The 24,982-nt window shown below is 35.1% G+C and overlaps 1 protein-coding gene and 1 non-coding gene across 2 annotated transcripts; both read left to right on the top strand.

Annotated features, from left to right (window-relative positions):
* Positions 1-4,289: 4,289 nt before the first annotated feature.
* Positions 4,290-5,321, top strand: LOC115695291 (uncharacterized). Its single transcript, XM_030622366.1, has one exon. The coding sequence runs from the start codon at positions 4,290-4,292 to the stop codon at positions 5,319-5,321; it is 1,032 nt and encodes a 343-aa protein (XP_030478226.1).
* A 5,219-nt stretch (positions 5,322-10,540) lies between these two features.
* Positions 10,541-10,647, top strand: LOC115696010 (small nucleolar RNA R71). Its single transcript, XR_004007612.1, has one exon. It is a non-coding gene; the product is annotated as a small nucleolar RNA R71 (small nucleolar RNA).
* Positions 10,648-24,982: the final 14,335 nt, after the last annotated feature.

Raw genomic sequence — 24,982 nt, 5'->3', positions numbered from 1 at the left:
GAGGATGCACGTGCAGCCCAGACAGGCCGCAAGCAGTCGAGACTCGCGCGCGGATGAAGCAAGCTCTAGGGCCCTGCGCCGAGAAATCTCGACGATTGCAGGATTTTCGTGGGCGAGCTGCAGCCTGGCAAGGTGTCTGAACGAGGGGCGAGACGCGGCTTCAGACATGGAATTGTCCCCTGTCCACGGATCCTGGTTCGACGAGCACCATCCTCGACACCATATGCACCTGATTTTTCAAACCTTCATAACTTTCTTGTTTTTCATCGAAATTGAGTTCCGTAAACCGAAAGGTGCTTAATTTTTCACAAGGAATTTAAAAAAAAATATTTTCAGAACAAAAATAAAATTATTTTCATGGAAAAATTTCGTAAATCACATACATTCATCAAATAAGAACATAAACCATCATGAAACCATCGAAATCAACACGAACATTGTTTTAATTCATATTTCATGAAAGTAAATCATTAGAATGGCTCTGACGCCAGTTGTTGGAATTATTTTATCAGGATCTAAATTTACCACAATGTATGTTTTTAGACATCCTGATATGAATTTCTAAAACAATGTAAATAAAAATATATAAAGTTTAAGAAACCTTACAGTGGGTGCAGCGGAAATAAATGACTTCTTCCGTTCAAATCTCTAGCCCTTGATTCCTTTCTGTAGCAGAGCATTATCAAGATCTGAACCTGGATCTCTTTCTCTCCTTCCTTGAATTTGGATTCTTCACACTCTTACATACTATGATTGAGGACCAACTTGATGTGTGTGGGAACTTACTCAATCATTAATGGCTGAATATTATTTGGTAAGAAAGGCTAAGTGTTTCGAAATTGAAGAAGAAAGAAGAAGGAAGAGGTCTCATCAAAAGCTAGGGTATTAGCTTTGGAGGCATTAGTTTGGATGAAGAGACCATAGCTATCCTTTTATACTATCTTATATAGGGTTAGGGTTGAATTATTATGGATTAAAAAAGAATAAAATATTTGGCAAAAATAACTTGTTGGCCGTACACTTGAAAGGGCTAAATTCTTTTTTACAATTTTACCACTTGATTTCAACCACTTATTCTTCTTTTCAATAATACAATATTTTCCAATTCAAACCTATAAATGCCAAAACTATTTATTTAATAATTAAAATAATAATTATCAAATAAAATTGTCATTTATAATATTTATTAATTAGACTCCATAAAGTCTATTAATTAACAAATAAACCCCAAAACACTATTTCTTCACAATCAAACCATAATTAAAATCAATTAACTGAGTCTTACAAGGAGTTTGTCTCAACTAGTATGGGGACCATGGGCCTATATAACCGAGTTTCCAATAAGCAAACCTAGAATTTACCAAGTAAATCCACTAACTTATTAATTCCTCATTGCATCCACCATAGAACTTGAAATTGCACTCTCAGTTACATAGAACGCTCTATATGCTCCACGATATAGATACGCTATTAATTATCTATTTTTATAATCCCAATAATCAATGATCCTCTATAGATGATCTACATCGCATAGGGATAAAATTACCATTACACCCTTTCAATGTATTTTATCCTTAAAACACTTGGCCACCTATAAATGATATTTTAGTGAAATAATATAATCACTAAAATGAGATCTCAATCATTTATCTCTATTTAGTCAAGCTAAAAGGAAATCATCGTTTCAATTCTAAATACATATAGAAGCTATAGATTCCATATCTATGTTTAGCGCTCCCACTCAATTGTACTATCGTGTTCACAAAATGTACGTATCACCCTGACCAAAAAGTAGGCTTAACTAACAAATCAAAGAACACAAATAACACTCTTGAGATCGAACCGAATCATGTCAAGATTAAGATCATTTGATCTAGGATCAACTAGGTGATATTGAATTGAATAGATATTACGATAAATTTATCATATCTAATCTAAGTTCTATATCCGTCTCTTCCAATGTATACTCCATACATCTGATACTGGTAAACTTTGCCAATGCCCTTGAAAGGACATAACACTTATCCAAGGTGTAAGTATACCTATCGCTGATTATCACGCCAGTCTAAATCCAGTGAACTGACAAATCAGGGAATTAAACTTTGAACATATAATCATGACTATATTCCACTGTGCTGACAACACTATAATCATGAACAAATACATATATTCTGGACCTAATAGAATTTATAATCATGAAATAAATCATGTGAACCATGCAACATAAAATGATTTATGATCTTTATTAAATAGTAAATCTCATTATATTGAAATGGGTTTTATTTAGGGCACAAAACCCAAAACTTTTTGCACTTCCAACTCTATAAATATCAAAACTATTTATTTAATAATTAAAATTAATTTTCAAATAAAATTTCCAATTAACTATTTATTAATTAGACTTAATAAAGTCTCTTAATTAACAAATAAACCCTAAAACTCTATCTCTTCATAATCAAGCCATAACTTAGTGAAAATTCATAAATAAGACACAGTCGTAATTTAGAATTATAATTGATTAATTAAAATCAATTAACTGAGTCTTACAAGCAGTATTGTCTCAACTAGTGTGGGGACCATGGGCCTATATAACCGAGCTTCCAATAAGCAGATCTAAAATTTACAGTGTAAATTCCCTAACTTATTAATTCCTCATTGCACCACTATAGAGCTTGGAATTGCACTCTCAGTTATATAGAACGGTCTATATGTTCCATGATATAGATACGCTATAAATATTTAACAATCGTTCTAATCGCAATAATCAAAGATTCTCTTTATACGATTTACACCGAGTAGGGATAAATTTACCGTTTCACCACTCAATGTATTTTATTCTTAAAACGCTTAACTTCCTATAAATGATATTTCAGTAAACATTATAATCACTGAAATAAGAGCTCTTCCATTTATCTCTTTTACGCCAAGCTCGAAGGAAATCATAATTTCACTTCTATGTCCAGATAGAAGCTATAGATTCCATATCTATGTTTAGCGCCCCCACTCAATTGTACTAGCATGTTCCCAAAATGTATGTTTTACCCGGACCAAAAGGTAGGCTTAGCTACAAATCAAAGAACACAAATAACACTCTTCAAATTGAACTTAACCATTTCAGGATTGAGATCTTTTGATCTAAGATGAACCAGTGATATTGACTTAGAAAGACACAACGATAAGATTATAATATCTTCACCAAGCTCAATATCCGTCCCAGTCCAATGTATACTTCATACATCTGAAACTAGCATACTTTGCCAATGTTCTGGAAAGATCATAATACTTATCCAAGGTGTAAGTATACTTTATCGCTGACTATCACATCAGTGTAAATCCAGTACACTGATGAATCAAGGAACATTATCTTTTGAAGCATATAATCACTATTACCTTCCACTATGTTGACATCACTGTAATTGTGAATAACTATATATTCTAGATTTAATAGATTTTGTACACATTAAACCATAAACATGAAAACTACATGTAAACATAAATGACTTCTAATCTTCTATTGATAACTAATCGGATTAAATTGAAATGGGTTTTATTTAGGGCATAAAATCCCAAGAAAAAGTTGATTAGGGAGGCAAACGCAAGAAAGAAGCAGACCTCGATCGGCGTTATGCTGATCAAGATATTACGAGAAATATGAGGAGTTATCAATCTGAGAGTTAGTTAGATACGAGGTCCGTGAGCAACTATGAATGAAGACAACCAGATGTTTGTGAAGATTTGAATCAAAGGCAACCCAACTTGCGCGAGCGCCTAAATCAAAATGCACTCAACTTACGCCAACAACTTAATGCTAACCGACAGTAAGAAAATCCATTCGAATTGCGAAGCATTGAGTTGGACTGTAGTTCAGGTGATACCAAGATGGGAAATACGGGAAGGTACCTGGTTATCACTCGGACGAGGAGCCCGAGCCATTCCATCCTTATATTATTAACATTGAATTCCCTTAGGGATTCATAAACCCTCACGTCTCGCAGTATGATGGGAATTCAGACCCAATCGCTCACCTTAAAAAATTCTATACCATAATGCGATCCAACAATGTCTCGAATAATCTACATTGTATTTTATTTCCCACCTCGCTGACTGGGATAGTGAGTAGCTGGTTCGATAAAGTCACTCATCATTCAATAACTTCTTGGGAACAACTGTCCAAGGATTTTAAGAAATAATTTCAGGCAACAAAAGACATGTGACTTGAAGCATCCTCCCTAACTAACATAAAGCAGCAACTAGGCGAGTCCCTTAAGGCTTACCTAAGTCGCTTCAGTATGGTCGCTACTAAAGTGAGAAACTTGAATGACAATATTCAAGTTACTGCTCTTCAAGTAGGGATCACGACTGACCTCTCAACAGCTGGAGGTAAGCTGTGGGATGAATTACAAGGTCGCCTAGTAAGAAATATAAATGAATTCAACGAAAGAGCGCAAGTATTTTTGCGCAAAGAGGAAGTAAGAAATGAGATAAAGCTGCTGAAGATTGGCTCGAGAAACAAACCCAACACTGCCATAGCAAGTACCGTCTCGACAAAGGCTGACAATCCAAGTAGTTTGAACACCAAAAGAAAAGATGATTCCAGGGAATCATCTAAAAATAAGAAGAAACAGAAAAAGAACGGTAAATATGAGCCAATTTACACCGTATACACCGAGCTTAATGAAACTCGAGAAAACATCTTTCTCGCAAATGAGCACAAGATTGCATTTTGCAAACCTAAACCAATGAGACATGCGAGACACAAACGTGACCCGAATATATTTTGTCAATTTCATAAAGATATAGGGCATACAACTAAAGAGTGTTGGAAACTAAAAGATGAGATAGAATGCTTCATTGCTCGTGGATATTTTGGACAATATGTGAAGCACCAAGGAAGTGAACAAAATCGGGCTATTCAGCCCAACAGCTTAGATAACGAAAGAATGCAGCCTCCCCCTGTTGAGGGCGAGGATATATTGGTTATCTCGAGAGGGATGCATCTCGCTAGAGAGAGTAGTAATTCCCAGAAGCGATATGTCAATGAAGTCAAAAATAATCAATCGGTGTTTGCTCCGAAACCACTAAAGAGAGCCAAAACAGAAGAACCTCCAATTGTATTCTCAGAGGAAGATACAAAACACGTGAGGTATGCACACGTCGATCCTCTAGTGATTACAGTTCAACTCGCCAACAAGAGGATAAAAGAAGTGTTGGTGGATAATGGAAGCTTGGTAAAGATCCTTTACAGGAATATGTTGAAGAAAATGGGACTACAAAAAGTTAAAACATTGCATGGTGAACTTATGTTGATCTACTGGAGATAGTGTTTCCAGTCAAGGCATCATTAAACTCCCATTAACTATAGGCGAGCCGCCATTATCTACAACAATAATCAAGATTTCCTAGCTTTAAATCTACCATTAGTTTACAACATATTGATGAGTCGCCCTGCATTGACTCGACTAGGGGCAGTCAGTTCAATCAAACATCTATCCTTGAAATTCCAAACACGTTAGGAGTAGGTGTAGTGCGAGGTGACCAGCTGTTGGCTCGCGAATGCTATCGCGTAGAGCTTCAAAATAAAAGAGTCGACCATCTATTAATGGTGGTCATAATAGAAGAAGGTTAGAAGAAAGAAGAGGATCTAGATCCTAGAGTCCAAGATGAGAAAAACAAGTTAAATCTAATTGAAGAACTAGAAGAAGTTGTTTTAAATTCAAACAATCCCACTAGATGTGTGTTTATTGGGAAAATCTGAATGAAAAACTACTATAGCAGTTAACAGATTTTTTATAGGCAAACCAGGATCAATTTTCTCAGAGCCACTTAGATATGGTAGAAATTGACCCTAAAGTGATTTTCCACCATTTGAATATTGACCCTAATTACCGAGCAAAAAGATAGATAATACGACCCTTGGATTCCGAATGACAAGGGGCCCTTAAAGAAGAAGTAGACAAGTTACTAACCAATGATGTCATACGCGAAGCCTTCTACCCCTCACAGATATCAAATCCTGTTCTTGTCCCGAAGCCTGACGACACTTGGAGAACTTGTATTGACTTTATAGACTTAACAGTGCATGTCCAAATGATTGTATCCCACTGCCAAGGATTAACCAGTTAGTGGATGCAACTGCAGGGCACGAGCTGATGACATTCTGTTGCTGAAAATTATTAAATACTACGCAAGTATACGCAATCAAGTAGTAAACTCACATAGGTGAGGTCGAACCACAGGGAATTGGATTAACTACTACTAAACTATACCTATAATTCTATTTGGCAAATCGAAAATAATTATGATTTAAAAGAATTGAAGTAATTCAGAAAACTTATAACACAGTTAAAGTTTAAGCAAGATGAGATAATAGGGAGGAGAATCCTGTTGTTGTTTACCCAAATTGTTAATGCCTAATTGCTATCCTATTCTTGAAGTGAATGACAGAATATAAAGTAACTTAGCTCTTTTCAGATCTTCTAGGTTCTAAATCACATGTTATCTAATTAATTTCTTAATTAAACTAACATGAAATCAGCATTAGGTAATAATCTACTCGTCACATAAGTCATGTAAATACTCTCGTTTCACATAGAACATCGACTATCCAAATTTTAGCATTCTCAATTCTCACTTTTCAGATTTCGAATTGAGATCATAAAGCATGCAAAAGGTGATCAATCTTAAACATGAAATTAAGCACAAATAAAGATAATTTCACACAAGAATGGAGGAATGGCAATTAAACATTACCTAGGCAAAACATTAAACAACAATCATCATCCTCCCTAAATGGGAAATTTAGTTCAGAAATAAATCCATAACCATTCCTATGACAATATTCAACATAAATAAATTAAAGAGGAATAAAGAAAGAAACTGTTGGTGGATGAATTTTGGATGTTCATTTTGAATCACTCTGCTCTTCCTGTCGCTCTCTGCTGTGTGTTAGGGTTCCAAATCGCTTCCCTTGACTTCCAATCGCAGTTTTCTATTTATATCTAATTTTTAGGGTTCGTCGGACAAAAATACCCTTGACCGTGCAGACACTCGCTGCGGCCAAAAGTGGTCTCGCCGCGGCCAGAAGTGCATCAAAAAAACACGTTTCTGCCCAAACTTTCTGACCGCGGCCATGGAAATCTCGCCGCGGCGAGATGGAATTTTCTACTTCGATCTCTTTTAGTAAAATGGGCATAACTTTCTCATACAAACTCCAAATGAGCTGATTAAAGATGCGTTGGAAAGATAAAAAAGAGATCTAAAACTTTAATGTTTCGACTTTGTCCAAAATATGAACAGAACATAGTCGAATTTAGGCTTAAAGTTTCAGCTTTATTTTCTTTCAAAAATTTCTCTATTTTATAGATCACTATTTTCCGAAATTTATCCAATTTATACATCCCAAGTGTAGAAACCTGAAACCATAGAAAAAAATTGTAATTCTATTCCAAAAATAATAATAAAGAAGAAAAACCACTATAAAATGTGACCCAAAACTTAGGCTAAAAATAGCCTAACAAATTCCCCCAAACTGAATCTTTACTCTCCCCCGAGTACAGCTAAAACTCAACTAAACTAAAAAAAAAAACAATGCAATAGATAACTAAACCTTCAAATGATTGAACTCCCACTACCACCTGCACAACTTCAAGGAAATCTATAACCATAATTTCAACTCAATAACTCTAAGAATTAACTTGGATGTACAATTCAGAAGTAAGCATTTCATATGGACACAAAATACCTCTTTTGACAATCATATCACAGTCATTCTACACTCTCTGACATTCTGCTAACCCATGTTCAATAAGCTTGAGTGACATACCTTTCTCCACTAATGTTGACAATTCTTGCTCGGAATCAAAAGGTCTTTTTCGGTTATAATAGCATGGCTTAGGTAAAACGGGTAGATGAGAAGTCATTTAGGCTACATTATACTATAAGCACAATTATACCAAACAAGTACCCACACTTATCCATTTTTTCTTTCTCCATGTATCCCAAAGAAGATAGTAAGAGATTTTATATTTTTTTCCTATGTGTCTATCTCATTGTTCACAATTGATTCTCAAGAAGAAATTGTCACATTTCATTTTTCTCTTTTTTCCCTTTCTTTTCTTCTTCTTTCTCTTTTTTCAATAGAGGCACAACACACAACAACTATTATTATTTTTTATAATCTCTTACTGCCAAAATTATTCCCCCACTTACAACATTTCATCCCCCCCAAACTCGCTTACAAGCTTATCGCATAATAAGGTATGTTGAGAATGAAAATAGTTAAAGATAATGAATTAAGCTTAGTTTAGTCGTGAATTTTTTATTTTTTTTTTGAAATAGGCTAAGGCTCAATTTTGGGTAAACTAAGGATAAAACTTTTCAGGTAGGCTTGAAAGGATCAATCGATCCAACGAAAATTGGCTAAATCATTTTCCAAACAAAAATCATCAAGGATTTCGCTTCAAGAGAATATGTCAAATAAATTCTATTCCATGTCAAGCCAACATTCCACAATCCAAGTAGAACAAAAGTGATATGCGTCAAAAATAAATGTTTTACATCTACATGAGCAACCTTCTAATACACATCCAATTTAATTCAAAAAGTTATGAGTCAAGCACACAATTAAGATTTTAATCCATTGCACAAGTGAATAACAGTAGTTCAATCAATATTCCAGCTCAGATATCAACACACGACACTAAAAAAAATAACTAAACGAAGAAAAAAAAACTGAAATAAACTGAAAGAAAAAAATTAAGTCTCTTCCCCCAAACTAAAGATGCACATTGTCTCCAATGTGTGAAAATAAAACTGTGTTGAGAGAAACTTACCTGAGCCCCATTAGAAGGAGTTTGGTGGACCCTTTTCATCCAAAAGAGCCCTCGTACTAAATGAAGAAAATTTAGCACCAATAGTGTTGATTTCAGAGTTTTGCACAAGAGTAAGCTCACCTTCAGAACTACCACACATCAATCTTTTCCAACGACGCTGAATCGTTCGAAGTCGCTCTTTAGGCTTTGCTTTCTTCTTATCAGTTTTAACAAAAGAACCCTTCACCATCTCAATCTTGCAACAGGTAGGAATGTCGGTTGTGGAAAATACATTAAAATTGACCTCTTCATCTTGCACTCGCAACTTTAAGTCCCCCTTTTGAACATCTATTAATGCTCGCCCCGTGGCTAAGAATGGTCTTCCCAAAATAATGGGAATAGTTGAATCTTCCTCAATATCAAGAATTAGGAAATCAGCAGGGAAGATAAACTTACCAACCTTCACCAGTACATCTTCAATTATCCCACGAGGATGAGTCAGAGAACGATCCGCTAGTTGTAGAGTCACTGTTGTGGGCTTTGCTTTTCCCAGTCCTAGCCTTTTGAAAACAGACAAAGGCATTAGATTAATGCTTGCTCCTAAATCACATAGAGTTTTAGTTTCCACCGAACCCCCTATAGAGCATGGAATATTGAAACTACCCGGATCATTAAGCTTGGGTTGTAGTTTCTTTTGCAAAATTGTACTACACTCCTCAGTGAGTGCCACTGTCTCGAATTCTTCCAACTTCCTTTTCTTAGCCAAAATTTCTTTCATGAACTTCAGGTAAGTTGGCATTTGCTCCAAGGCCTCCGCAAATGGAATGTTAATGTGCAGTCTTTTAAAGACCTCTAGAAATTTTAAGAACTGCTTGTCTAGATTGGTCTTTCGGAGTCTTTGAGGATAAGGTATCTTCACATGATGATCAATACTGATTGACGGAGACAGTTGTTGTGGTGCATGACTATCAGTAGTCTTCTTCTCTGTTGATGTTGGAGTTGGTGCAGGTTGATCTTTAACTTCTTCGTTCAATGGTTGTACCACATCAGGCCGATCATAATTCTTTCCACTCTTTAAGGAAATTGCTTTACATTGCTCTTTTCCTTTTGCCTTACTAGTGCTAAGTGAATTTTCTTGAGCTTGTTTTGCCACTTGAGTAGCCTGTTGTTCCATCTGAGTTTCTAAAGTTTTAATAGAGGCTCTAGTTTCCATCATGAATTGGATCAATAAATCAGCTTGGATATTGGAGCCTCCACTAGGACTTTGTTGTTGCATCTGTTGTTGGTTTTGTTGGGGCTGATTTCTCTGCTGGTAGAACCCCTATTGGTTGTGCCCATAATTATTATTTTGGGAATAGTTTCCAATGGCTTTTGCTTGATCCATTGGCAAATTATTCACATCTTTCTGGCACTCAGAAAAGTGATGAGGACCTCAACATAGCTCACAGACTACTTGAGCTTGTTTGGCTTGCACAACCATTAGTTTTGTTAGGGCCTCTACCTTGGCTGTTAACTTTGTAATGGCATCCACCTCTAGCACACCAGCTACCTTCTTCGTTTGACTTCTTTCAGTTGGCCACTGCTGATTGTTTAGGGCCATCTCCTCCAACAGATCATAAGCCTCATTCGCACTCTTCCTCATAAATTCTCCACCAGCTGCAACATCTATAAGAGTTCTAGTGTTACCTACCAGCCCGTTGTAGAAGTTATGAACCAGCATCCACTTCTCAATACCATGATGAGGGCATTTTCTGATGAGATCCTTAAACCTCTCCCAAGACTCATGGAGAGATTCATTATCCTGCTAACAGAAGTTGTTGATTTCTCCTCGCAGCTTAGCAGACTTTGCTGGAGGGAAGAATTTAGACAGAATTTTTGTTGCTAAGTCTGTCCATGTTGCAATAGAATTTGGTGGCAAGGAGATCAACCAACTCCTGGCTCGCTCTCTCAGTGAGAATGGAAACAGTCTCCAACGGATGGCATCATCACGAACCCCATTAACTTTGAAAGTCTGACATAACTCCATGAAGTTCGATAGATGTAGATTGGGGTCTTCAGAAGGGAGTCCACCAAACTGGACTGAAGACTGCACCATTTGTAGTATGGCAGGCTTAATTTCGAAGTTGTTAGCATCCACTGTCGGTGGCCTAATGCATGACTGAACCCCCGTAAGAGTTGGGAGGATATAATCTCTCAAGCTGCGGCCATTAGCTTGATCTTCAACAGCACCTCCATTATTACCGTTGTTGCCTCCATTATTCGCAGCATTAGCAGCCATGATTTCAGGTGTTTCTGCAGTTGCTGAAAATCTTTCTTCCCTCTTCCTTCTGTTTCTCCTATGTAAAGTCTTTTTTTGGCAAGTTAGTTGACAAAATAATTTTTCCATTTATGGTAAGATTTCCATGCATTCATATTCGATTTCTTGCCTTATAAATTCAGATTGTAGTTTCTCTTTTCCTTGTTTGGAAATTTGCACTTTCAGCTGAACTTTCCTTTGTTGAAATCTTCTCAAAAGAGAAGGAATTCTCTTTTGGAAAGTTGTCTTTTTTAGGGAAACTTTGTTTATTGCCTTTTCCTTATTAATTTTGATTGTATCTTGATACAATCAGAACATCTAATCTATTTTTGGCAGGAATCAAGCATTGATAGAAGATCGGACCCGTTTTTAGCAAGTTTCCCGTTTCTGGTCAGATCTGTTGCGTCAGCAACCGAAGCTGATGTAGCAGATCGTGTTTCTTTAGGAAAGTTCTTGTACAGCTGTAGATTCGAACTTGTGGTTGCCTCTTTGGTTTCTATGTTCTATAAATAGAGCCTATAGAGCAACCATTCGAATTACCTCTTCCATTATTCATTTTTTGCATTTATCTTTTGAGAGAAGAGAGTGTTTCTTTGTTTTGTGAGAGCCTAGTTGTTCATCTAGGTTCTAGTTGTTCTATTTCTGTTCTTACTCTATCCTAGAGGTTGTGAAGAACTAATTGACTGAACAAGAGATTGGTCTTCGGGAGAAGACTTGATAAAGCCTTACTTCGGGAGGAAGTAAGCACTCACACTTCAAAGACGAAGGGAGTTCGGCCTTGAAGGTGTTTCAAGAAGTCAGATTCTTAAAGTGGATTACAAAGGATTGCGGCAATACTTTAGAGGGAGTCTAAAGTTTTTTAAGTCAATTGTCTTTGTAATTTTGATAATTTATTAATTGATTTCATTCTCTGGGCGTGGCCCCGTTGACTAGGAGTGTTCGTGAGAACACTAATACCACGTATAAATCTCTTGTGTCAAGTTATTTATTTTTCTGCAACTATTTTATATTCTGCCTATTCTGTTTTGATGTAGCAGAATTACTTTCTGATGCTGCAAACGCTTACAGTTTTTATATTTTCTTATATAGAACGGACATTTGCAAAAGCACGGTTTTTCAATTGGTATCAGAGCAGGACACTAAACTCTTAGTGTGGTCCTATAACGTTTTTGTGTTAAAATGTCATTTTTTGCAGAGGCAAGTTCGATTTCTAGACCACCATTGCTTAATGATTCTAACTATCCTTATTGGAAAGTTAGAATGAGGGCCTTCATCAAATCTCAAGATGAGAAAGGTTGGAGAATGGTTCTTTCAGGTTGGTCTCTTCCAGTTGAGACAGATTCTTCAGGTAATACTACTATAAAATCTGAACTGGAATGGTCTATTGAAGATGATAAACTTTCTGCCTACAATAGCAAAGCCTTGCATGCTATCTTTAACGGTGTAGGTGAGGGTTACATTAAACTTATATCATCTTGTGTTTTTGCTAAAGAAGCTTGGGAGATCCTTCAAACTCAGTTTGAGGGAACTTCTGATGTGAAAAGATCTAGATTTATCATGCTTCAAACTAAATTTGATGAGCTTAGAATGTCTGATAATGAAACCTTAACTGAATTCTATGAAAAATTATCTGATATTGCTAATGAATATTTTCCCCTTGGTGAGAAGCTTGATGATTTTGTTCTTGTGAGAAAAATTGTTAGAGTACTTCCAGAAAGGTTCGATACTAAACTTTTGGCAATGGAGGAAGCTAAAGATTTTAGCACAATGAAGGTAGAAGAATTGATGGGTGCCTTACGTACTTTTGAATTAAATCAACAGATTAAACAAAAGGACAAACCCAAATCCATTGCTGATAAAGGTAAAAGTATTGGTTTGAAAGTTGCTGATAATGAAAATTCTGATAGTGAATGTGATGATGAGATTGCTTTATTAACTAAGAATTTTCAGAAATATATGAAAAAGATGGGAAATAAAAAGAATACTTCGAAAGGTTCAAAAGGTAACACTTTTATTAAACCATCTGTCTCTAACAAAAAGGGAATTCAGTGCAGGGAATGTGAAGGTTTTGGGCATATTCAAGCCGAGTGTGCAAACACTTTGAAAAAGAATAAGAAAAGTTTCAATGTCACTTGGAGTGATGATGAAACCGAAAGTGATGAAGATAATTCTGAAAATGTTGCCCTAACCTCTGTTATGACTAATGTGGTGTGTGACTCACAGGTGAAAGCTAAATTGGTATGTCTGAATAATACCACCGATCATGAGGAATCAGATTCAGATGAGTCTGAAATCTGTGAAGAGTCTCTTGCTGAATCATACAAAGTCATGTATGAAAAATGGATTCAGGTTGCTTCTGAAAATAGAGTTGAATAAATTGAATAAAAAATTGTGTCATCAAATTGAATTGTGTGAATTGAAAATAAAAGAGTATGAGACAAGTGTTTGTGATAAAGATGAAAAAATCACTCTCTTAAAAAAGGAACTTGAAAATTTTAAGAAAAATGTTCAAATGCTTAACCCTGGATCTTCTATTTTTGAAAAAGCTCAGAATGCAGGTCAAAGAGGTTTCGCAGGTCTTGGTTCAAATGGAATGGAAAGTTTTGGAGTCACGAAGTTTGTAAAATCTAGTGTTCCAACCAACCACTCTGAGGCTACAAAGTCTGCTGTAACAGTTTCACAGCCTGTTGCAGCAAGAGCTGTTTCTGATGCTGCAAAATCTCCAGGATTTTCGAAAAGAGTAAGATCTCAGGTAAAAAGATTTGTTCCCACTTGTCATTTTTGTGGTAGAAAAGGACATATCAGACCTAAATGTTTCACGTTGAAAAATCTGTTTAAAACAAATTATTTTGATAATTTGGAAAAATCTCAAAAGAAACATAAAGGTTTGAAACAAATATGGGTGAAAAAGAATTGTCTAGCTGGTTTTTCTGATAAAACTGCTGCATCTCAGATGTGGTATTTTGACAGTGATTGTTATAGACATATGACAGGTGACAAGGACTTTTTGACTAACATTCGTCCTATGCAATGTGGAGAAGTCACTTTTGGTAATGGCTTATCTAGAAAAGTTGTTGGTGTGGGAACTCTAAATTTTGAAGGGTTACCTAGACTGAAAAATATGATGTTAGTTGAAGGACTGAGGGCTAATTTACTTAGCATTAGTCAAATTTGTGAGCAAGGGTTTACTGTTTCATTTGATAGTGATCATTGCTATGTTATGAATGATGATAATGAATGTATCTTGCAAGGATTTTGATCCAATGACAACTGTTATACTCTAACCCCTGTGTTTACTTGTCATTCAGCTATCAACAACACCACAGATTTGTGGCATGCCAAGCTTGGGCATATTAATTATAAAAACCTGAAAAAATTGTCAAATGCAGGTATTTTTCGAGGACTTCCCAAGCTTTGTAAGGAAAGTGTTGGTAAGTGTGAACCATGTCAACTTGGGAAGCAATTAAAAATCACTCACAAGCCTGTGTCAGATATCAATACCTCAAAAGTATTGGAATTGCTTCACATGGATCTTATGGGTCCAATCCAAGTTGAAAGTTTGAATGGTAAACGATATATCTTTGTTTGTGTTGATGATTTCTCTCGTTTTACTTGGGTAGATTTCTTAAGAGAAAAGTCTGACAATTTTGATGCCTTTAAAACTCTTTGTTTGAGATTAAGAGTTGAGAAAGGTTGTAATATTGGGAAAATTGTTCGAATTCGAAGTGATCATTTTAAGGAGTTTGAAAATTTTGTGTATGATGATTTTTGCAAGTCTACAGGTATAACTCATGAATTTTCAGCTCCCAAAACTCCTCAACAAAATGGAGTTGTTGAGAGGAAGAATCGAACATTGCAGGAAATGGCAAGAGTGATGTTAAATAGCAAGAAGTTAACAAAGCGCTTATGGGCTGAAGCTATTAACACAGCTTGCTATATAATAAACAGAGTGTTTATTCGTCCAGGTACCTCAAAAACATCTTATGAAATCTAGAAAGGTAAGCGTCCCAATGTAAGTCATTTCCATGTTTTTGGATGTGTGTGTTTTGTTTATAGAGATCGTGAGCATATTGGTAAATTTGATGCTAAAAGTGATGTTGGTGTGTTTATTGGATATTCCTTAAATAGTAGAGCTTATCGTGTTTATAACATGAGAACTCAAACTGTTTTAGAATCAGCTAATGTGGTTGTTGATGATTTTAAATATTTTTCAGAGTTTTCCACAGAAGCCAAGATAGATAGTCTCATGGATGCTCCTCCAGAAGCAGCAAAAGTAGATCCTGATGCAGCAGAACCCATTTCTGATGCTGCAAATGACGAATCTGCTGCTGCAACAGAGACCGAAGAACCAGAACCGTCTATCTTGACTCATCCAAACATCATCACTGATTCTATTTAGAAAGAACCAAGCACCAGAGTCAAATTGAATCATCCAAAAGATCTCATTCTTGGAAATCCTGAAGAAAGCATGGTAACTCACAGAAGGTATGTTAATCTGATCAGCTTTCTTTATTTTGTTTCTCAATATGAACCGAAAAATGTGAAGGAAGCCATGACCTTAGAGGAATGGCTCAATGCAATGCAAGAGGAACTCAACCAATTTGTTCGCAACAAGGTATGGATTTTGGTCCGAAGACCAAAAGGTATAAATATAATTGGAACAAAGTGGTTATTTAAAAATAAAAGTGATGAGTTCGGTACAATTGTGAGAAACAAGGCTCGTTTGGTGGCACAAGGATACACACAGGTAGAAGGTATTGATTTTGATGAAACTTTTGCTCCTGTTGCAAGATTAGAATCAATTCGTTTACTTTTGTGTATTGCTTGTATTTTGAATATTAAATTGTTTCAAATGGATGTGAAATCTGCCTTTCTAAATGGTATTTTAAATGAGGAAGTTTATGTTGAGCAACCAAAAGCATTTGAAGATCCTCAATTTCCAGACCATGTGTACAAACTTGAAAAAGCTTTGTATGGTCTAAAACAAGCTCCTCGAGCTTGGTATGAAAGGTTGACTCAATTTTTACTTTCTCATGACTATCAAAGAGGTAGTGTGGATAAAACCCTTTTCATCAAGCATATAAAATCTGAATTTATCATTGCTCAAATTTATGTTGATGATATAGTTTTTGGTTCTACATCTAACCATGAAGTGCAGGTATTTGTTGATCAAATGAAAAGTGAATTTGAAATGAGCATGGTTGGTGAGCTTACTTTCTTTTTGGGTCTTCAAGTGAGACAAATGGAAGGAGGTACATTTGTATCTCAAAGTAAGTATGCTAAGAACCTTGTCAAGAAATTTGGCCTTGAATCGGCTAAGCAGGTAAGTACTCCATGAGCACCACATTGAAATTGACAAAAGATGAGAATGGAGTAAAGGTAGACACTACATTTTATCATAGCATGATTGGAAGTCTTTTTTATTTAACTGCTAGTCGACCTGATATTTGTTATAGTGTGGGAGTGTGTGCTAGATATCGAAGTAATACTATGAAATCTCATGTATCAGCTGTAAAAAGGATTATTCGATATGTTAATAGCACTCTTGATTATGGAATTTGGTACTTGAAAGATACTAATTCTAATCTTGCTTATTTTAGTGATGCATATTGGGCAGGCAATGTGGATGATCGAAAGAGCACAAGTGGAGGGTGTTTCTTTCTTGGGAATAATCTAGTATCTTGGCATAGCAAGAAACAAAATTCCATTTCTTTGTCCACTGCCGAAGCTGAGTACATAGCTGCTGGTAGTTGTTGTACTCAACTGTTATGGTTGAAACAAATGTTGATTAATTTTTGATTTGAATTGGGTGTTTTGACTATCTTTTGTGATAACACTAGTGCCATAAATATTTCCAAAAATCATGTTCAACATTCTAGAACAAAGCACATTGATATAAGGCATCACTTTATCAGGGAACTTGTTGAAAATAAATCTTTCCAATTAGAATGTGTTGATGCTGAAAAACAATTAGCTGATATTTTCACAAAGGCTTTAGATTCAAGTCGCTTTGACTCCCTCAGAAAGTCTTTGGGAGTTTGCATTGTTTAAATCTCTCTTGTTCATATTTTTGTACAATATTGTTAAGTGATTCTTTTCTAGCATTTAATCTTCTTTCATTGTAATTTGACAAATCATGTTTATGCTTTTGGATTATAATTAGTTAGGATCTCATTCTTATCATACTATGTGATGTTGTGTTAAAAGGTTCATGTTACTCTTTATTCGTGTCTAGGATTAACTAATGTACTTATACAGAGTTGAGCAATTTTTGTTTCAAACTTGTCAGGCCCCTTGCTGGAATAGAGCTACCCATACTGAGGTGTGAAAGCCATCTTTTGAGTAAGCTGGAACATTGTAATTAGCAACTATGATGAGGATGCACTACCATAGAAAAGGGCTACCTTCAGTATGGTGTGATAGCATCCAGTTGCGGGATCAAATTGAAAAAGGCGAAAATGAAAAATCTTGCCAAGGACAATGATCCTATTTTCACTGCACACACTTATGTCTGACAAGTGTGTTCAAATTTGTAAGTCTCCTCTACTAAATTAAATTGATAATCCTTGTTCACAATCTTTAGTAACATGCATATCTTTTTCCTCAACATCAATTAAGTATGATTTGTTCCTGAGATACTGATTAGTTATTTTCTTTAAAAGCATAACATGTATTTTATTTTGTCAATTTTCAATGATATTTGATTACATTGCTTGTTTAGAATTTCATATATGTATTGTACACATTTTAGTTTATTTTCAGTTTCTTAAAAATAAAAAAAAAATATTAATAATAAAAAAGGGGGAGGCGTGTGACTTGATTCATGGGCTAAGGAAATTTTGTGCTTAATTGGTAAGTATCAATATTTATTATTCCTTGATTTATTTTTGATATGTTTCCATTTAAAGATTGATCTTTTATATGGTAATGTGTCTTTAATCTTAAAAGATTGATTTATTTTTGGAAATATTGTTGGTAATTCTAGTTTCCTTCTATTTTTTATTTTTTTTTTAAAAAAAGGAAAGGAGTTGCAAGAGAATGGGCGATTTCCTTTTGTGTTCTTGAGCTGGTAGTTTCTCTTTTTAAGTTGGTTTCCTCTTTTGATCCTCTCTCACATGATTATATAAACCAACTTCCTTTATTTTTTATAACATAGCTACCCGATCCCTATTTTTTGTGTTCTTGCTTCTTTGTTTCTCATTCTTACTTTCAGAAATTTATTGCTACAACTAAGAACCTAGGGCATCCAAGGAAAATGGTGGAATCCGAACAAGCCCCCCCAAATGCTCTTCTTGCTGCTCCAATCGTCTTGCTGCCATGAAGGAGGTTCTGCAAGAGATGTCCAAGCAGCTGTCCTCATTGATCAAGCTTTATGGGACATAAGTTTTCTTTCTTTTTGTTTTTGTTAGACATATTTCTATATTTTCATTTCTTTTTGTCTTTGGCTCTTATAGATAAACAAAAAGGGGGAGTAATTGGGTTTTTAATTGTATACTCAATTGTCTAGGTGGAGTTGAGGTTTGTGTTTGTGTTTGTGTTTGTGTTCGTCTTTGGTCAAAGTTAGCTTTTTATTTTGGTTTAATGTTGTGCTTCTGAGGGGGAGTTTTTATGTTTGTTTCGCTAACTTTGTTTTGTAGGTGTTTGTTAATTAATAATATTTTGATTATCTAAAGTGCCAAAGGGGGAGATTGTTAGGTCCTTTTTTTGGCAATTTAGTTGTCAAAATATTTTTTAATCAATGTGCATTTTATTGAGCATTCAATTTGTTTTTATCAACTCTAGACCCTTTTCCAGGAGGAGTTGTGGTTGGTTAGTACTTGTGAACATATCTTTTAAAGTTAGCTTGTTTTTGGTTTCTTTGTGATATTCGATTGTGTTACTCAGGGGGAGTAGTATCTTTTGCTCTTGCTAACTTTGCCTTGCAGGTACTTTATGTTAAAAATTATTTTGTTCATCTAAAGAGGAAAAGGGGGAGATTGTAAAGTCCTTTTTTGGCAAGTTAGTTGACAAAATAATTTTTCCATTTATGGTAAGATTGCCATGCATTCATATTCGATTTCTTGCCTTATAAATTCGGATTGTAGTTGCTCTTTTCCTTGTTTGGAAAGTTGCACTTTCAGCTGAACTTTCCTTTGTTGAAATCTTCTCGAAAGAGAAGGAATTCTCTTTTGGAAAGTTGTCTTTTTTAGGGAAACTTTGTTTATTGCCTTTTCCTTATTAATTTCGATTGTATCTTGATACAATCAGAATATCTAATCTGTTTTTGGCAGGAATCAAGCATTGATAGAAGATCAGACCCGTTTTTAGCAAGTTTCCCGTTTCTGGTCAGATCTGCTGCGTCAGCAACCGAATCTGATGTAACAGATCGTGTTTCTTTAGGAAAGTTCTTGTACAGCTGTAGATTCGAACTTGTGGTTGCCTCTTTGGTTTCTATGTTCTATAAATAGAGCCTAGAGAGCAACCATTCGAATTACCTCTTCCATTATTCATTTTTTGCATTTATCTTTTGAGAGAAGAGAGTGTTTCTTTGTTTTGTGAGAGCCTAGTTGTTCATCTAGGTTCTAGTTATTCTATTTCTGTTCTTACTCTATCCTAGAGGTTGTGAAGAACTACTTGACTGAACAAGAGATTGGTCTTCGGGAGAAGACTTGATAAAGCCTTACTTCGGGAGGAAGTAAGCATTTGGTCTTCGGGAGAAGACTTGTTGAAGCCTTACTTCGGGAGGAAGTAAGCACTCACACTTCAAAGACGAAGGGAGTTCGGGCTTGAAGGTGTTTCAAGAAGTCAGATTCTTAAAGTGGATTACAAAGGATTGCGGCAATACTTTAGAGGGAGTCTAAACTTTTTTAAGTCAATTGTCTTTGTAATTTTGATACTTTATTAATTGATTTCATTCTCTGGGCGTGGCCCCGTGGACTAGGAGTTTTCGTGAGAACACTGATACCACGTATAAATCTCTTGTGTCAAGTTATTTATTTTTCTACAACTATTTTATATTCTGCCTGTTCTGTTTTGCTGTAGCATAATTACTTTCTGCTGCTGGAAACGCTTACAGTTTTTATATTTTCTTATATACAACTGACATTTGCAAAAACACGGTTTTTCATCCTACAAGTCTTCTCGATTTCAGGATCAACGGGTAATATGACTCCTTGTCCTTGACTGCGCATACACCTAAAACTCCTGAAATAAATAGAAACAATCTTGCAAGAACAGATTAGCAATTAGCAAGAAAAAAAATAAACCAAAGCAGAATTTAGTATAATTTTATGTAATATTAATCTTTATGCAATTCCCCGGCAACGGCGCCAAAAACTTGTTGCTGAAAATTATTAAATACTACGCAAGTATACGCAATCAAGTAGTAAACTCAAACAAGTGAGGTCGAACCACAGAGAATTGGATTAACTACTAACTAAACTATACCTATAATTCTATTTGGCAAATCGAAAATAATTATGATTTAAAAGAATTGAAGTAATTCAGAAAACTTATAACACAGTTAAAGTTTAAGCAAGATGAGATAATAGGGAGGACAATCCTGTTGTTGTTTACCCAAATTGTTAATGCCTAATTGCTATCCTATTCTTGAAGTGAATGACAGATTATAAAGTAACCTAGCTCTTTTCAGATCTTCTAGGTTCTAAATCACATGTTATCTAATTAATTCCTTAATTAAACTAACATGAAATCAGCATTAGGTAATAATCTACTCGTCACATAAGTCATGTAAATACTCTCGTTTCACATAGAATATCGACTATCTAAATTTTAGCATTCTCAATTCTCACTTTTCAGATTTTGAATTGAGATCATAAAGCATGCACAAGGTGATCAATCTTAAACATGAAATTAAGCACAAATAAAGATAATTTCACACAAGAATGGAGGAATGGCAATTAAACATTAACCAAGCAGAAATTAAACAACAATCATCATCCTCCCTAAATGGGAAATTTAGTTCAAAAATAAATCCATAACCATTCCTATGACAATATTCAACATAAATAAATTAAAGAGGAATAAAGAAAAAAACTGTTGGTGGATGAATTCTGGATCTTCACTTTGAATCACTCTGCTCTTCGTGCTGCTCTCTGCTGTGTTTTAGGGTTCCAAATCGCTTCGCTTGACTTCCAATCGCAGTTTTCTATGTATATCTAATTTTTAAGGTTCATCGAACAAAAATACCCTTGACCGTACGGACCCTCGCCGCGGCCAAAAGTGGTCTCGCCGCGGCCAGAAGTGCATCAAAAAAACACGTTTCTGCCCAGACTTTCTGGCCGCGGCCATGAAACTCTCGCTGCGGCGAGATGGAATTTTCTGCTTCGATCTCTTTTCGTAAAATGAGCATAACTTTCTCATACAAACTCCAAATGAGCTGATTGAAGATGCGTTGGAAAGATTAAAAAGAGATCTAAAACGTTTATGTTTTGACTTTCTCCAAAATATGAACAGAACATAGTCGAATGTAGGCTTAAATTTTCAGCTTTATTTTCTTTCAAAAATTTCTCTATTTTATAGATCACTATTTTTCGAAATTTGTCAAATTTATACATCCCAAGTGTAGAAACCTGAAACCAAAGAAAACAAGCGTAATTCTATTCCAAAAATAATAATAAAGAAGAAAAACAACTATAAAATGTGACCCAAAACTTAAGCTAAAAATAGCCTAACACATTCATGGACGCATATTCTAGAAATAACCATATCAAAATGCACGTCCCTGATAAAGGACATACAAGTTTTGTAACCAACATGGGACTTTATTGTTATAAACTCATGCCTTTTGGTTTCAAAAATGCTGGCGCAACATATCTGCAACTACTGAATGGAATGTTTGAAAAGAAAATCGAAAGAAACATGGATGTCTATGTCAATGATATGTTGGTAAAGTCGATAAAATATGAAGACCATACAAAAGACCTCGCAGTATGCTTTAATGTACTCGGAAAGAACAATTTGAAGCTCAACCCAAAAAAGTCTTCTTTCGGAGTTTCTTCAGGAAAATTTCTGGGTTTCATAGTTAATGCGAGGGGCATTGAAGCAAATATTGAAAAGATCAAGGCTTTAATAGAGATTCCATCACCCACGAAGCCAAAAAAAGTCCAAGCCTTCACAGGAAGAATGGCAGCATAAACAGATTTATTTCAAAATCAACCGATAATTGTCTACCATTCTTTAATGTTTTACGAGGCAACAAAAAATTTGAATGGACAGAAGAATGCAAAGAAGCTTTTAAAGGCATAAATAAACATTTATCAACACCACCAGTTTTTGTCAAACTAATAACTGGAGAGACTTTATACCTTTACTTATATGTCTCAGAAAGTGCAATAAGTGCAGCCTTGGTGCGAGAAGACAGAAAACACCAGCAACCTATTTACTATGTTAGTATAAGGTTACTTGGGGTAGAGTCGAGATATCCCCCTCTTGAAAAACTTGCCTTGTGCATAATTAATGCATCTCAAAAACTACAGCCTTATTTCCAAGAACATCCCATAAAATTCTTGATGGATCAATAATTAAGACAAATTTTATTAAAACCTAATGCTTCACGAAGATTGATAAAATGGTCAATTTAGCTGGGGTAGTTCGATATAACTTATCACCCAAGAATATCAATCAAAATTCAACCTTTTGCTAATGTCCTAATTGAATGGATAGTCTCTGAAGAAGATCCACTCGTAAAACACAATACAGAAACTTTGAAATTATATGTGGATGGAGCATCAAATAAAAATGGCTCGAGTGCAGGAGTTATAATGATCTCGCCAAGTAACTTTAAATTTCACTACGCATTAAGATTCCAATTAGACACTTCTAACAATGAGGCAGAATATGAAGCTTTGTTTGTTGGTTTAAGAATGGCTGAAACATTAACAGTCAAAAATCTTATGTGCTATAGTTACTCACAATTGACTGTGAATCAAGTTCTAGGTGAGTACTTGTTGGGTTTTATGCCCTAAATAAAACTCCAATTCAATGTAATCTATTTTATTCAACATCAGTAAAGAAACAGAAGTATTTTTCATTTATTTGTGTATTTTTTGGTTCATCTTATCAATTGCTTGTCTATTTGATTTATAAATTCATCTGAAACCCTTTTCACATACTTGTTCCTGTTTATTGTGTTGTCAACACATTGGAAAGTAAACATGACTATGTGAATAAAGATTCCTAGATTTATCAGACACAGGGTTTTACTGATGTGATAATCTACAACAGAGTTTACTTGCATTTGGATAAGTGCTATGTTCTTTCCAGAGCATTGGTTAAAGTAAAGCTCAGGTTGGGTGCATGGAGTATGCATCGGAAGGGACCGATATTGAACTTTGACATAGATTTATTTAACTTACCATAATATCTATTCATGTCAATATCGCCTAGTTGATCCTAGATCAATTGATCTTAATCCTGTTATGATTAGGCTCAATCTGAAGAGGCTATTCTTGTTCTTTGATTTGTTAGTTAAGCCTACTTTTGGGTCAGGGTGATACGTACATTTTGGGAACACGGTAGTGCAATTGAGTCAGGGTGATACGTACATTGTAGGATGTTACGGTAATCTAATCCCTTTACAGTGTAGATCATTCATATAGTGGATCATTGATCAAATTAGGATTATAACAATGGATAACTAATGACGTGTCTATATGGTGGAACATATAGAGCGTTCTATATACTAAGAGTGCAATTCTAAGTTCTATGCGTGGATTCAACGAAGAATTAATAAGTCAGTGAATTTAGGTTAAAAATTCTTGATCTACTTATTGGAAGCTCGGCTATATAGACCCATGGTCCCCCCACTAGTTGAGACAATATTACTTGTAAGACTCATTTAATTGGTTTTGATTAATCAATTATAATTCTCAAATTAGACTATGTCTATTTGTGAATTTTTCACCAAGTAAGGGCAAAATTGTAAAGAAAGAGTATTTAGGGCATATTTGTTAATTAAGATACTTTGTATGGTTCAATTAATAAATATGATAAATGACAATATTATTTAATAATTATTTATAGTTATTAAATAGTTAGAATTTGTATTTAAATGGTTGAATTTGAAAATTGGCGTTTTTGAGAAATGAGATGCAGAAATGATAAAACTTCAAAATGGCAAAAGTGAGGCCCAAATCCATAATGCCATGGCTGGCCACTTTAATAGGGTTTATCATTTAATATTTTTATTATTTTAATGTCAAATAATTCAAACCTAACCCTTTGTGGTATGCTATAAATAGATAGTGAAGGCTTCAGGAAATAAACAACTTTCACATCTTGTTTCCTTCAGAGAAAAACCTGAGCCTTCTCTCTAAACCTAGCCGCCACTTTCATCTTCTTCTTCTTCCTTGAATAATTTCGAACCTCTTAGTGATAGAGTAGTGCCCACACACAGCAAGTGATACCTCAATCATAGTGAGGAAGATTGTGAAGAAAGACATTCAACAAGAAGGAGATTCAACACTAAAGAAAGGAGAGAAAGAGATCCAGGTTCAGATCTTGATAATACTCTGTGACAGAAAGGATACAAGGGTTAGAGATCTGAACGGAAGGAGACATTTTATTCAGCTTCACCCAATGTAAGGTTTCTCATACTTTGTATGTGTTTAATTTATAATCGTTTTAGAAGTTCATATTTAGGGTGTTAATCAACATACTTGTGAGTAGATCTAAGATCCTGGTAAAATAATTTCCAACAACTGGTATCAGAGCCATGGTAATTTATTTGCTTGCAAGAAATTTGGACTTAAAACGATTTGTTTGTGTTTTGGATGGTATCATGTTGTTTTGTGTGTTGTATGATGATTGATTGATGTTTGTGAATCTTCTTAAAAATAATTGAACATCTGTTTCTGGAATTATTTTATTGGATAGT

This window comes from Cannabis sativa, chromosome 6, assembly GCF_029168945.1.
Source record: "Cannabis sativa cultivar Pink pepper isolate KNU-18-1 chromosome 6, ASM2916894v1, whole genome shotgun sequence".
Taxonomy (NCBI): Eukaryota; Viridiplantae; Streptophyta; class Magnoliopsida; order Rosales; family Cannabaceae; genus Cannabis; species Cannabis sativa.
The sequence above is the reverse complement of the archived record's forward strand: the minus strand, read 5'-3'. Positions and strand labels throughout refer to the sequence as shown.

Excerpts from the sequence above, each read along its gene's own strand:
- LOC115695291 (XM_030622366.1), top strand. The coding sequence starts at position 4,290 with ATGGTCGCTACTAAAGTGAGAAACTTGAATGACAATATTCAAGTTACT.